Genomic DNA, 11197 nt, shown 5'->3' with positions numbered 1-11197 from the left:
AGGACTCCTTTTTATTTAATCAGCTATAAAGTGCAAGAATCCAGTCGTTAATTTGCATTTTTTTGAGAAAACAATTAAACGTTAACATGGACGTAGAAGAATGTCAAACATTCAGTCGACTTGAATGATTGTCTGTTTACGGGCTTCATTAAACAAATGGGAAAAGAATGGTGTCACTGGAAACATTGTCAGTGGGAGGGAAGCTGGCGGCCTGGTTACAGGTCATCCTAGCCACCAGCTTTGAGTTACACACCTGAGCTCGGCACTAACCCCGTGAGGGCGAGATCACCCGCCTCAGTGTCGGGCTCGCAAATGGCCGCTCAAGCAGTTTTCGTGTGGATGGAAACAATGACTTTGTAAAAGGAATTTTGCAGTTGCTTAATTTTGATTTGCTGTAAGATGGCCACTGCCAAAGGTGACCGAGCATCCAAGTTCGAGACCTTAAGACTCCTGGAAAAATGCAGAAAGGAGCGGGATGACGCTGTCCACCGAGAAGGCATCCTGCGGGAAAAACTCCGGCAGTATGAGTCCAGGCTTCGCTCCACTGAGGCCCTGAAGCAGAAGTTCAAGACCTTGCTCATAGACAACAAGGACCTGAGGAAGCAAGTCAAAACCCTGCGTATAGATATTGGCCTGGAGTGCAGTCCCAAGTTCCTCGGCAAGACTACAAAGGACATAATCAACGACCTGCATGAGAAGGAACATGAGTGCGACGCCCTGATAGAGAAAGCGGCGAAGCTGGGTCTAACTGTAGATGAACTGACATCCGAGCTGGCCAACGCTGTCACGTCCAAGACACTGCTGGAGGAGCAGGTCCAGTCTTTGCAGCAGAACCTCAAGGATATGACCAACAACCAGCGGCGTCTGCTCAAGCTGTGGGAGGACAAGAGGGTCCAGCGGGAGCAGCAGGCCTTGCCCGCCATCACGTTCAAGCCCGGGCAGAAACCTACATTTACTCAGAAGGCCGTTCAGACGGACATGTCCATCAGTGCGTCCCAAAAACTACCTGTCAACGCCTTTGAGACCAAGACTGACGATGCAAAGACAGCATTGGATAGACCCAGTTTTACCACTTATCATCAGGATAAGTCTTTTATGCGTGATGAAAGTAAAGGGATTCACAACTAATTCATAAGTAGTCTAATAATTTATAGTAGCAAGATCTTCTCCATTCAGGAATAATTAGTGGCAAATGCGTTATGTCTATAAACCACAAGCTTCTGGTGTTGGAAATTAAAGGCATTTACAACTAATTCCTAAGTTTCATTGTCTAGAATTAAGTAAACGGCCTCATGATTTAAAACGGCGGTCTTGATTTATGTATGCTTTTCAAAATGTTAAATGTAAAGTGTTTTAGTAATATGACAAAATATGCCGTTAGGTGTAAACCAATATCCGTGACAGACTTTTTTAAAATAAATTAATTAATCAAATAATGAATTAAGAAAAATAATAAATTCATGACATGACAGACTTTTAAGTCATTTTGAAACAGGCATGTATATGGAGACCCCTGTGGAGCATGGGTCCTTCCGGAGGTCCTTTGAACGAAAGTGGCGCGGCATGATGACAACCTGGAAGTTTTGACGAAGAAAGAAGAAATAACGTGTTCTTTTCGCTATGTTTTCTGCGGATCAACGTTGTTGGTTTGTCCGCAAGGTGAGTCTCTGTGTCATATAAAAGCCCGACTTTTGTTTTCTTAAACGACAGGTGTTAGCTAGCATGCTAGCCTGTAGCAGCAACTCCTGTGTGTCAGTTTACATGAGTTATTTTGTGTTTTCTCCCTCCTTCTTCCTTTACAGTAATTTAATAAAAACAGGACAGGCATTTTTGCCTAGGAAAAGAAATATCCAAATGTGGCATCAGTTGGCATAAAGTTGTCTAGTTTATTTATAACTCCCATAAAATAATTTAAAAAAAATTACAGGCACAGTAAACAAAATGATCAACAACCCCTGGTCGAGACCTCCCATCCGAGGAAAAACCGAGGAAGCCCATTTTGGGAAGATAACTATGAATCAATAATATAATAGGAAAATCTTCCCACCCTGTGTTTAGGTGATTTGCTGGAGGGCTGCAGCCAGCATAATTTGGGGCGTCTTGCTGTTGCCACCCACTACAGCAGTTTTTGTCATCCTCAGCAGATTCAGCCTTCTCTCCCCAATCCAGACCCTATCAGGTCAGTCAGTCACTGTTTGTGTTTGTATTGAGCATTCTTATCAAATCAAAATGTCTTCCTCCTACAGAATGTTTGACCGTCATGACAAGCGCCAGTGCCTTTTTGTCCTTTGTCCTGCTGTGCAGCGTCACCATCATGGTGGCCTTCCTGATCTTTGAATATTATTCAGGTCAGTGAGGTTCAAATCAGATGGCGTGAATGAAGTATTTTTCTCGTTGTCAATCTTTATTCTGGTTCTGCTTAGTCATCCCCACCGTCGCCTGCTCCAAAATTGCGCTGTTGGGTCAGCTGCTGCACCCACGTCACGTGGCCAACTCCCTGCTCCACTGCGTCCTCGGCGTTATCGTGGCCTGGTGCGCCGCCATCGCCATTGGGGGCCGCTACGAGATGCTGACCTACCCTTGCAGCCTCCAAGACGCGTAAGTCTACCTTTCCGCAGTGCTTGAGAGTAGCTCATCGCTAACAGATAACTTGTCTTGCAGTCCTCCTCGGGTGTGTTTGAATGAGTACCAACTCATCCTTTTGCTGGCGGGCGCTTTCGTGGGTTTCTCCCACAACCTTTTTGGCGTCATCCATAACATGAACTATGTGTCTTTCCACACAGTTCAGGTATGTGCGTCATTGGACATGTTTTGAGTGAATTTATAGTCACTTTTTGAATCCTCCCTTTTCTCCTCAGCAATACAAGTACCTTCGCTTTAAGAGTTCCTTGCCGCTGGTGGTGAAGTGCAGTGCTGCTCAAGCTCTTTACTCTATCAGGAACTACATTCTCATCTATTTCTTTTTGGGTAAGTTATTCTTCTTCTTGCTTGTGAGTGCACAAAATTCAATTCCCTGAATAAGAAAATAAACCTACGATGATTTCAAAAGTAGGATTATTTCACATTTTGTGACTGAGACCCTTCTAATGCCACCTATTTCACAAGTGTAGTTCATTTATGAACCTATGAAATAAAACCAAGTCTTTCTTTGACAGGTTACATCCCAAGAGAGTGGATCTGTAAAATGTTTAACCTTCACTTAAACAGGTCAGTGCATTTTGTGAACGTCCTCCCTCACACGGGTGTATCAATATTCACAAGTATCCGCTGCCCCCCCTTCAGTTCCACCCACCGTCTGGACACCATCAGTGGGCTTGTGGACTTGTCCCTTCTCTACCACCTGTGGACCAGTGCCACCTTCCTGCTCTTCACCTGGTACACATCCTTGCTCCTCTTCAGGATATTTATCACGGAGGTCTGTGTGTAATTATAGTTCCATGCATGTTGTGCCATGATTGAGCAGGAAAATGACGTGGTTCATATTTTATATTTCTCATTTTATACAGGGCTACAGTTTCCCAGTGCAGTCGTCGTTCACCGAGGAAGTTCACCAGTGTCTTCCAAGAGTTCTTTCTGACCCAGCGCCGGCTATTTTAAAGGTAGTCCATCAGCTTTCCTCCTAAGGCCCTGTGGCACATTTGCAAGTTGACTTGAAGTCTCTCCGCCTGGCAGTTCCTAGCCCTGCAGGACTTGGCTTTGCTCTCTCAGCACTCGCCATCGCGACGCAGCGAGGTGTTCAGCCTCAGTCAGCCAGGTTTGTTTCTGCTTGTTTGTTTAAATTCAAATGTAATATCGAGTGATTAAAATGGGCGACAACTTCATACCGCTCCATCAGGTGGACATCCTCATAACTGGATCGCCATCAGCAAGGAGTGTCAGTTGCTTCTGGCAGACCTGACCCAGCGTCTGGTTGCGTACCACGACCGCGTGGCCACCAACGGCAGGGCCAAGTCACTTCCGCCGGGAAGCGGCGAACTGAAGTCCTCGTCGAACTCATCCTCGGGTAAATGGTCGCATGCGCTGAAGTTATTTCAATAATGGGGTGTCTTTTCTTTGGGCGTGGCCATCTCAACATTTCTTCTGATCTTTTTCAACTTAAAGTAACCTCGAGTGCGGAAGATCTGATGAGTCCCAGAGCCAGAAACGTCTCGATCAAAACTCCAGATTCCGTCTTTGCCCGCAACGGGCCAAGCCCCATGACGGCGCCGTTCACCCCGCCCCAGCAGGACAACCTTTTTGCCTCGCCCGCCCTACGGCGTCTCACAGCGTCTGTATACCAGGGCTCGCCGTGGTACGGCTCTGTGCAGAGCCCCCATGTTATGAGGAGGGCCCCCAAACTGTGGTCCACCTCAGGTAAAGGGAGATGTGCAGATGGGAGCCAACGGTCAACTTTGTAGTCATTTTGCCACCGTCTCTGTACAGATTCCCACTCCAGCGGCAGCCCCGTGTCGTCCCCCGTCCTGCTGCCCAGTCCCAAGCAGGTTGGCTATCAACCCAGTCTTTTGACCCAGTTCCTCCACAACAGGAAAGAACAGGTACATAGGTTCTGCATACAAATTGCGGGAAAAAAAATTGAATTATTAATCTTCAAGGTGTCCTTATTTAAACACTAACTACCCTGTCCAGGTTAAAAGCTTCCTGTCCAAGCGTGTGCTGATTGCGTATTTGTTCAACAAGGTGAGCTCACTGCGTCCAGTATCACTCCAGCACTTTTTACGCAAATGCTGAATGTTTTCTCTATTTTGCAGCTTCCAGAAGCCTCCAGTGAAGCACTGTTTGCCGACAGCCAAGCCCACATATGGGCATTAGAGGGTAAACCAAAAAAAAAAACCCCAAATGTCACTTCCTGTTCAATACTTTGCGTTAACCAAGTGAGTGTTTTCCAGGACTATCCTACTTGGTTCAAGCCTCCTTCACAGAGGACCACTTTGGCGTGGTTCAAACTTCCTTATCCAGCATCCTTAGCAGTATGCTGCTCCTGCAAGAGGTCAGATTTACACTAGCAGCATTTTTAATCCTGGCATTTTTATTGCAGGAATGTCTTAAAATATTTTTGACCACAGCCTGAAGTCATTCATACGAGTACAAAGGGGGCGAAAGTATTTTATTGCAAAGAAAAAAAGTCAACAAACAAAACACGGTTTGTCCACAGGCAGTGGACCGACACTTCAAGCTGCCGCACGCCTCCACCAAGCCCGTGCGGACGGCGGGTGGCATGGGCGAGCCGACTTACAAGACGCTGCGCTTCGCTCTCAGGGCCGCGCTCAAGACGGCCATCTACAGAATCACCACCACCTTTGGAGTGCACCTCAAGTGAGTCGCTATTATGTCAGCGCGACAGTCTACCTTCATACATGCTAACGTTTGATTTTTGCACCCCTGCAGTGCTGTGCCTATGTCTGCAGAGCACCGCAAGAGGCTGCAGCTTTTCCTGCACTACAAGGAATAACTGTAATATACATATTGTTGCATTATGCTGATACCGAGCACATTTTGCTTTTATTTTATCACAGGTTAGACGCCTGTTTGTACATACTAGTTTGTTTAAATAAAAGGTGTAAAATGTCATCTCCGGATCTCAATGCAAGTTTTAATAATGCAAGCAGAGTTGCATTTTGCAGTGGCAGGGAAGCGTGACTCTCGGCGATGGAAGAGCGAGGTGAGAGAAGTTTGTGTTTATTCAAAAATGTTTTAATGGGGCTTGTTCTTCCACAGCAATTTTACTCAATCACACTGCAATAAAAACAAGTCTCCTGAACTCAAACGCTGTTCCAACAAATTTGGAAAAATGTGTATCTGAAAAAGATTTTTTGCCCTGTACTCTTGACTCCCTCAAAATAACAAACCTAGCAACAAGCAATGCGTAGAACAATGATAATTGCTTTCAGGAGACATTTGTTCATCCTTGTTTTATTGCACAAATTCTTCAACAGATTTCCAACAGAACCAGGAGACATTTCAGAAATCTTAAGCCTTTAGGTGGCAAAATTCTCAAAATGAAATACAGTACTGTGTACAATGGACAGTCTTAGGCGAACAGAAGAAATAGGTGCACATTGGATCTGTATCGAATATAAACCTCTGCATCTTTAACCAATCAAATGTGTGACATCAAACAGCATCTTCTAAATGTTGATTTATTATTTTTTTTTACAGTTTTCATATTTATATATGTACAATTAATCTAAGAGTTCTCAGAAAAACGAGAAAAAACGCCAGGCTTCAGTTGCTCTCACAGCACAAAGAACGGGCAAGCAAAATGTCCAATGAAACCACCAAATTTCGTGGTGAACCTTTAACAAGAACTGTGCTGAATCTGATCAGGTTGAGTAAAATAAGTTTCCATCCGTGGCGCATGCAGTGAAGGTGAGCAGAATGCTTCCTGTCAAAGATGATGTGAGTGCTGCAGGGGAAAAAACAAAAACACCCCCGAAAAAAAAAAAAATCTCTTTAGTGCATGAGTCAAACTGCAACATCCCTGATTCAAAGTGCAGTCAGTTCAGGGGTGGCTGTCAATAATTCGGTTAAGATGAAGCTCAGCGCTACGGTGGAAAGGGGGGGCGGCTACGTGCTGGCGTACGTTTGGAGGCAGCGGTCAAAAATGGGACATTGGGAATTACTTGACGTCTTCGTACGGTGGCCAGCGTTCTGCACCGTCACGGTCTGATTTGTGTTGTGCCAGTGTGTCAATTATCAACTTATGATTGTCCAGTGAAAAGCAGGCAAGCAGACTTTTTAACATGACATTGAGATTGTCGTTTTCAAAGAGACACAAAATGTGAAATATTTTGTTTTTGGTCACAAAACTTTATACAACAAAGTTGGTGACCCTAAAAACTGGATTTTGAGTAATATGTTTTTTTTCATTGTCATGGTCCAAATTTCAGACAATATATTTGCTGGCATTTTTCTTCCCTAACTTTTTCTTGCTTATCTTTTCTGACATACCTGCTTTTTACTGGACTGTATCTATACACATATATATATATATATATATATATGTGTGTGTTTGAGTGTGCATAGCTCAGGAGGACATGCACTGGACATGATCTGGACCTCCTTCCTCTTCGTCAGAAGTGTCCGGCGAGCTCCAGGACTCATCGGTGTCTGCCTCGGCTCCTTCACGTCGGGTCTGGATGGAGACGAGGAGAGGAAGTGAGTGGGGCGATTTTATTTATTTATAGCCAACAGTGCCTTGAGATACAAGTTGAATTTGTTACATGACCTTGCTCGCAACTGAAAATCATATTGGACCGCAAAAAACAATAACATATTACCTTTTCCTGTATAACTATCATAAGTGACACAGTAGGTAAAGAATAGGTGTAGCAAATACCCCCCCCTCACCCTCGGGGGTCGTCGGTTCCTCATATGTCTCATCAGGAACCACAGCAACTGGGTGTCGTACTGGTCGCCATGCCGCACGCTGTCCTCGTCGCGATCCCGTTTGTTCTTCTTCATCACCTTCAAGTAAACCACAAAGGCACATTAGCTCTCAAGTACGGCTGCAAAAAGGAGCCTTCTCTTAGAAGCAGATACCTCTTTGAGACCCTTGAGTCCTGTGGGGGTCTCGGCGGTGGGAGCCCACAGCTTGATGTCGTGGTCTAGGCCACTGGTGGCCATGCCTGGCAGGTGGGGGTGTGGCTCTAAGCAGTTCACCTGTGCGACATCAAGCCCAAAAAAAAACCCATTATTTAACATTATTACACAAAATATTTGAACAATATTAACCCCAAAAAACCAAACCTATATATAAAAACATGTGACCCTAATGAGGATGCACCTCTGGTGCGACAAACAACACGGAGGCGCTTCTACCCAAGCGCTAATCTGACAGTTTGTACTCACCACTCCGGCTTTGTCGCCCTCCATGAACTGGACGATGCGGGCTGAGTGTTTGTCCCACAGGTAGATGTGTCCGCAGTCGCTGCCGCTCACCACAAACTCGCTACACGGCCCGTAGAAGTTGACGCCCTTCACTGTACGACGGGGAGAATCCAAAGCGAGATTTAACGGCTGCTGATAAGAGTTTGGGTCGGCGTGTCGTCTCACCTGTGGCGTTGTTGCGGTGTCCCTTGTATCTCCTGCAGTAGTCGGCGCCGTCGCTGTGGTTGGAGTCAAACAGGTAGATGTCTTCGTCGTTGTAACTGGCGAGTAGCTCTAGATTGCAATAACAAAAATAATATGGTGAAACTCCAAAAACGGGGAAGCACTGTCATGCTATTTGCAGGCGTTTAGAGCAGGCCTACCTGTGCCGTCGTGACTGTACACCAAGCAGGTGATGTTGGTTTTGGACTCGCTGGACACCAGATGCGAGGGGCAGAACTTCTTCAGCACGCCGTTATTGTCATTCTCGTTGATCTTCCTCTGGTCGTAAATCCTACCGAGCAACAAGGCGATGACAGGCAGAGCATTTCAATTTTCTTCCACGAGGTGGCAGAAGGTACAACTAACACCTGCTGACTTCATACGACACATTGAGATTTCACACTGATTAGGAACCACTGAGCATGTTGCAACATCACTTGTGACAGCCATTTTGCGTAGGTACCTAATGTACTGATCCCTTCCGCCAACCGCAAAGTGCTGCGTCTTGGCTGGGTTGACGAAGATGGTGTAGAGGGCCACTTTTTTGTCACCCTCCTTCGCCATCACTAGTTTGCTGAGAAATAGGAGGAAACATTTCACAGGGGTTTGATGGACATCTTGCACACCAAACTCATCTATGAGGGGTGAATCCGGGGATTTCCAAAACGATGCGCCACTCACTTAGCAGGCCGGTCCAGTCGCAAGTCGATTCCAAACACCATGGCATCCTCTCCCGCTGATAGAAAGGAGCATGGCGAATCTGGCTCCAGAGCCAACTGGTAGACAAAAAACAGTGGATCAGTAACATCTTATTTAAAAGTGTGTGTGTTTGTTTTACCGGACCTTGTGTGCAGCCCCTTTGTGTTGTGCGACCCTCTTGGTGGTCTTGCAGCGTTGGGTGGCAGAGAGCTCAGCCACGCGAATCTGACCATCGCGAGCGCACATGGCTAACGTGGAGTCACCGCTGTGAGGTAGGAACTTGGCCTGCCCCCCCAAACCAAAAGAAAAGTGTCAAGATGTTTTGCCTTGTAGAGTGAATGGAAGTGCAACCTTCTCACCTGAAAGACGTTGCTCTTATGGCCGCTGTCAAACTCCAGCTCGGCGCGCCGGACAGCCCAGTCCCAGATAATCACGCGGAGGTCGTCGCTGCCGGACGCCAGACGCGTGCCCGACGGATTGAAGTGCAGCGTGTTGACACAGCCGGAGTGCCTCTCCAGCTGACCCTGTAGCTCCAACCTCTGCACCAGCCCGCGGGCGCCACACACTTGCCTCACGAACTGCTGCGAGTCCCGGCCAATCTCCCGGCAGCGCAGCGAGGGGATGGCGCGCCACGCCGGCCCGCGCAGGTCCCGCAGCTCGGCGCCCAGCCACGTCTCCATCGCCTCATCGTCGTCTTCCTCGTCATCTTTCAGCTCCTCGTCGCCATCGTCGTCGTCATCATCATCTGAGCTGGAGGAACGGTTGTTGTTGCTGCCACCGCCGCAAGGTCTGTTCCGCTTCCGAGCAGCCCTTCTCCCGCCGCCGTCTTTCGCCCTCTCTTGCCTGCCTTCCTCGCTTTCTCTTTCACCGTCCTCAGTCAGGGAGAAGAGGCCGCTGCCATCCATGCTGTCAGTGTCTTCCTCCTCATCGTCATCATCCTCATCTTCCTCCTCGTTCAGCTCACTTTCTGGCACATTCCTGTCACCAGATGCCTCTCCATTGTCTTGAGGTATGGCAACACAGATGGAAGTTCTTGAACAATCATCTTCTAAAACACCAACCTCCTATAGTGTAATTTACAGAAAAATAAGAGGAAAGGATTTACCAAGGTGTTTGACTCCATCTTTGCTCCCACAGGCGTCCCCATCTTTGTGGCCATCCCCGCCGGCTTCTTCCTCCCCAGAGATCCCTATAAAAGAACCCAGCAGCTCTCAGAGACAAGCCGAGATGGCTACCACAGGTGGTTTGGCAAGTGAGTTACCGTTGACCGAAGTGGATTTGCCATCGGTTTCTGCCATGACTTCCCTGATAGCCACTCTGTCACATGTAAGAAGGGGTGAAACAGAAAGTATTCAAATTCAGCATTTCTTTTTCATTATGTGCGTGACAAGCAAATGAAACCTACTAGCCAGGCTAACCAGCGGGCTAATGCCACCCCAATATATCCTCGCACGCTTTGTGACGGCATCGTTAAAACTCGGATTGACGTGCACAGGCCCGCTGACATTAGCACGTAGCTAGATATCCGCGCGGTTGGCAAAATATCGACAAATACGTAGTTGTCATTTTTGTTGTTGTAAGCACCTGTTTGATCACAAACACTGCAGCTAACTTAGCCTTAGCATTTTTTTTTATTACCTCGACTCGCAGGCCCGACTCAGCGCACTTCTTTCTCCTTGTTTCTTAAAGCTCAGTCCTTGTAATCTTTTTATATGGCAGCTTTGCAATCGTCACACCGCGCCTCTACCAGCCAGGCTGAGACAGATAAGACGCCGCATTGTGCATCAAGTTTGCAAAAGAAAACGAACCAAGAAGCGTTCAAACAAGGTCGACTGCTCTGTTTATGTTTTGACGGTTCAGCTTCTATTTTGGGGGGTACGGGTAGGGGGGGGGTGTACTTCCTATTACGTAGTCGGTGACGTATTTGTTTAAAAACACGGAAGTAGCAACAGCGGAAAAAAAGAGGAAATAAAATTAAAATCTACTGTTTACCCGAATGACTTGATCCCATTCGTGTTTTATATTCTTTAATATAACAAATGTCCTCTTCTGTTTGTGTTTTGACGGTTCCGTTGCTATATTTCGGGGAAGTGGGGCGCTTCCGGTCAGAACAAAAACAGAAGCGAAAATAAAAGTACCACGTTACTGAATTTACCTTAGCTCTCCCTAATTCAGTTTTTTTTTCTTGATGGTTTTTACATAGTCTTATTTTATATATGCTCACTTGTCACAGAAATATGTCCAGTGCAGCCGCAGGATCTTGTTTCTCTTTGATGGTTCTTAAATTTAATTTTGGTTGGTTTCCGGTAACCGAGTCAAGTTGTTTTCAAACTCGGAAGTCGCTGCAGAAGATAAACACATTTAAAAATAAGAGCAGAGTGAGCTTTTTTATTTTGGTCTTACTTCCGCA

General features: G+C 46.5%; 4 protein-coding genes across 7 annotated transcripts in view; 3 read left to right on the top strand and 1 right to left on the bottom strand.

Annotated features, from left to right (window-relative positions):
- Positions 1–128: 128 nt before the first annotated feature.
- Positions 129–1172, top strand: LOC148387483 (uncharacterized). Its single transcript, XM_088396561.1, has one exon. The coding sequence runs from the start codon at positions 400–402 to the stop codon at positions 1126–1128; it is 729 nt and encodes a 242-aa protein (XP_088252687.1). The 5' UTR covers positions 129–399; the 3' UTR covers positions 1129–1172.
- A 328-nt stretch (positions 1173–1500) lies between these two features.
- On the top strand, positions 1501–5568 carry ndc1 (NDC1 transmembrane nucleoporin). Its single transcript, XM_088397143.1, has 18 exons — positions 1501–1659; positions 2059–2179; positions 2247–2348; positions 2424–2598; positions 2662–2788; positions 2859–2967; positions 3156–3207; positions 3283–3415; positions 3507–3599; positions 3673–3754; positions 3836–4003; positions 4102–4353; positions 4423–4535; positions 4627–4677; positions 4749–4812; positions 4887–4987; positions 5153–5313; positions 5386–5568. The coding sequence occupies exons 1-18, from the start codon at positions 1621–1623 to the stop codon at positions 5447–5449; spliced, it is 2007 nt and encodes a 668-aa protein (XP_088253269.1). The 5' UTR covers positions 1501–1620; the 3' UTR covers positions 5450–5568.
- A 326-nt stretch (positions 5569–5894) lies between these two features.
- Positions 5895–10673, bottom strand: dcaf8 (DDB1 and CUL4 associated factor 8). Of its 2 annotated transcripts, XM_088397140.1 has the most exons (14): positions 10426–10673; positions 10049–10104; positions 9893–9976; positions 9631–9790; positions 9147–9537; positions 8932–9072; positions 8770–8864; positions 8552–8662; positions 8250–8380; positions 8053–8160; positions 7849–7979; positions 7540–7659; positions 7348–7464; positions 5895–7132 (listed from the first exon to the last, which is right to left on the bottom strand). In XM_088397140.1, the coding sequence occupies exons 2-14, from the start codon at positions 10083–10085 to the stop codon at positions 7025–7027; spliced, it is 1734 nt and encodes a 577-aa protein (XP_088253266.1). In that variant the 5' UTR covers positions 10086–10104; positions 10426–10673; the 3' UTR covers positions 5895–7024. The 2 variants fall into 2 exon arrangements, with proteins under 2 accessions (XP_088253266.1, XP_088253265.1); XM_088397139.1 differs by having other exon boundaries at positions 9147–9790.
- Positions 9185–11197, top strand: part of LOC148387480 (guanine nucleotide exchange factor VAV3-like) — a 25635-nt gene continuing 23622 nt past the window's right edge. For 2 of the 3 annotated variants that reach the window (XM_088397137.1, XM_088397138.1), the window contains exons 1-2: positions 9186–9796; positions 9925–10039. The gene's annotated coding sequence lies outside the window, so the exon portion shown is untranslated. Of the gene's footprint in view, positions 9797–9924; positions 10040–11197 lie in introns of all 3 variants that reach the window. The other variant, XM_088397136.1, reaches the window with a different exon arrangement.

The sequence above is a fragment of the Syngnathus floridae genome, chromosome 14 (assembly GCF_059516105.1).
Source record: "Syngnathus floridae isolate MCC-2025c chromosome 14, RoL_Sflo_1.0, whole genome shotgun sequence".
Taxonomy (NCBI): Eukaryota; Metazoa; Chordata; class Actinopteri; order Syngnathiformes; family Syngnathidae; genus Syngnathus; species Syngnathus floridae.
Note: the sequence above shows the minus strand (reverse complement) of the source record. Positions and strands in the feature narration are given on the sequence as shown.

What these genes read in the sequence shown, in the direction of transcription:
- LOC148387483 (XM_088396561.1), top strand. Translation starts at nt 400, where the DNA reads ATGGCCACTGCCAAAGGTGACCGAGCATCCAAGTTCGAGACCTTAAGA.
- ndc1 (XM_088397143.1), top strand. Translation starts at nt 1,621, where the DNA reads ATGTTTTCTGCGGATCAACGTTGTTGGTTTGTCCGCAAG. An exon ending in CCTTGCAGCCTCCAAGACGC is followed by an intron (nt 2,599 to 2,661) that starts GTAAGTCTACCT and finishes CTTGTCTTGCAG; the next exon opens with TCCTCCTCGGGTGTGTTTGA. An exon ending in CAGCGCCGGCTATTTTAAAG is followed by an intron (nt 3,600 to 3,672) that starts GTAGTCCATCAG and finishes TCCGCCTGGCAG; the next exon opens with TTCCTAGCCCTGCAGGACTT.
- dcaf8 (XM_088397139.1), bottom strand. Translation starts at nt 10,085, where the DNA reads ATGGCAGAAACCGATGGCAAATCCACTTCGGTCAACG. An exon ending in ATAAGAGCAACGTCTTTCAG is followed by an intron (nt 9,073 to 9,146) that starts GTGAGAAGGTTG and finishes TTGGGGGGGCAG; the next exon opens with GCCAAGTTCCTACCTCACAG. An exon ending in GGAAGGGATCAGTACATTAG is followed by an intron (nt 8,381 to 8,551) that starts GTACCTACGCAA and finishes GTTGCTCGGTAG; the next exon opens with GATTTACGACCAGAGGAAGA.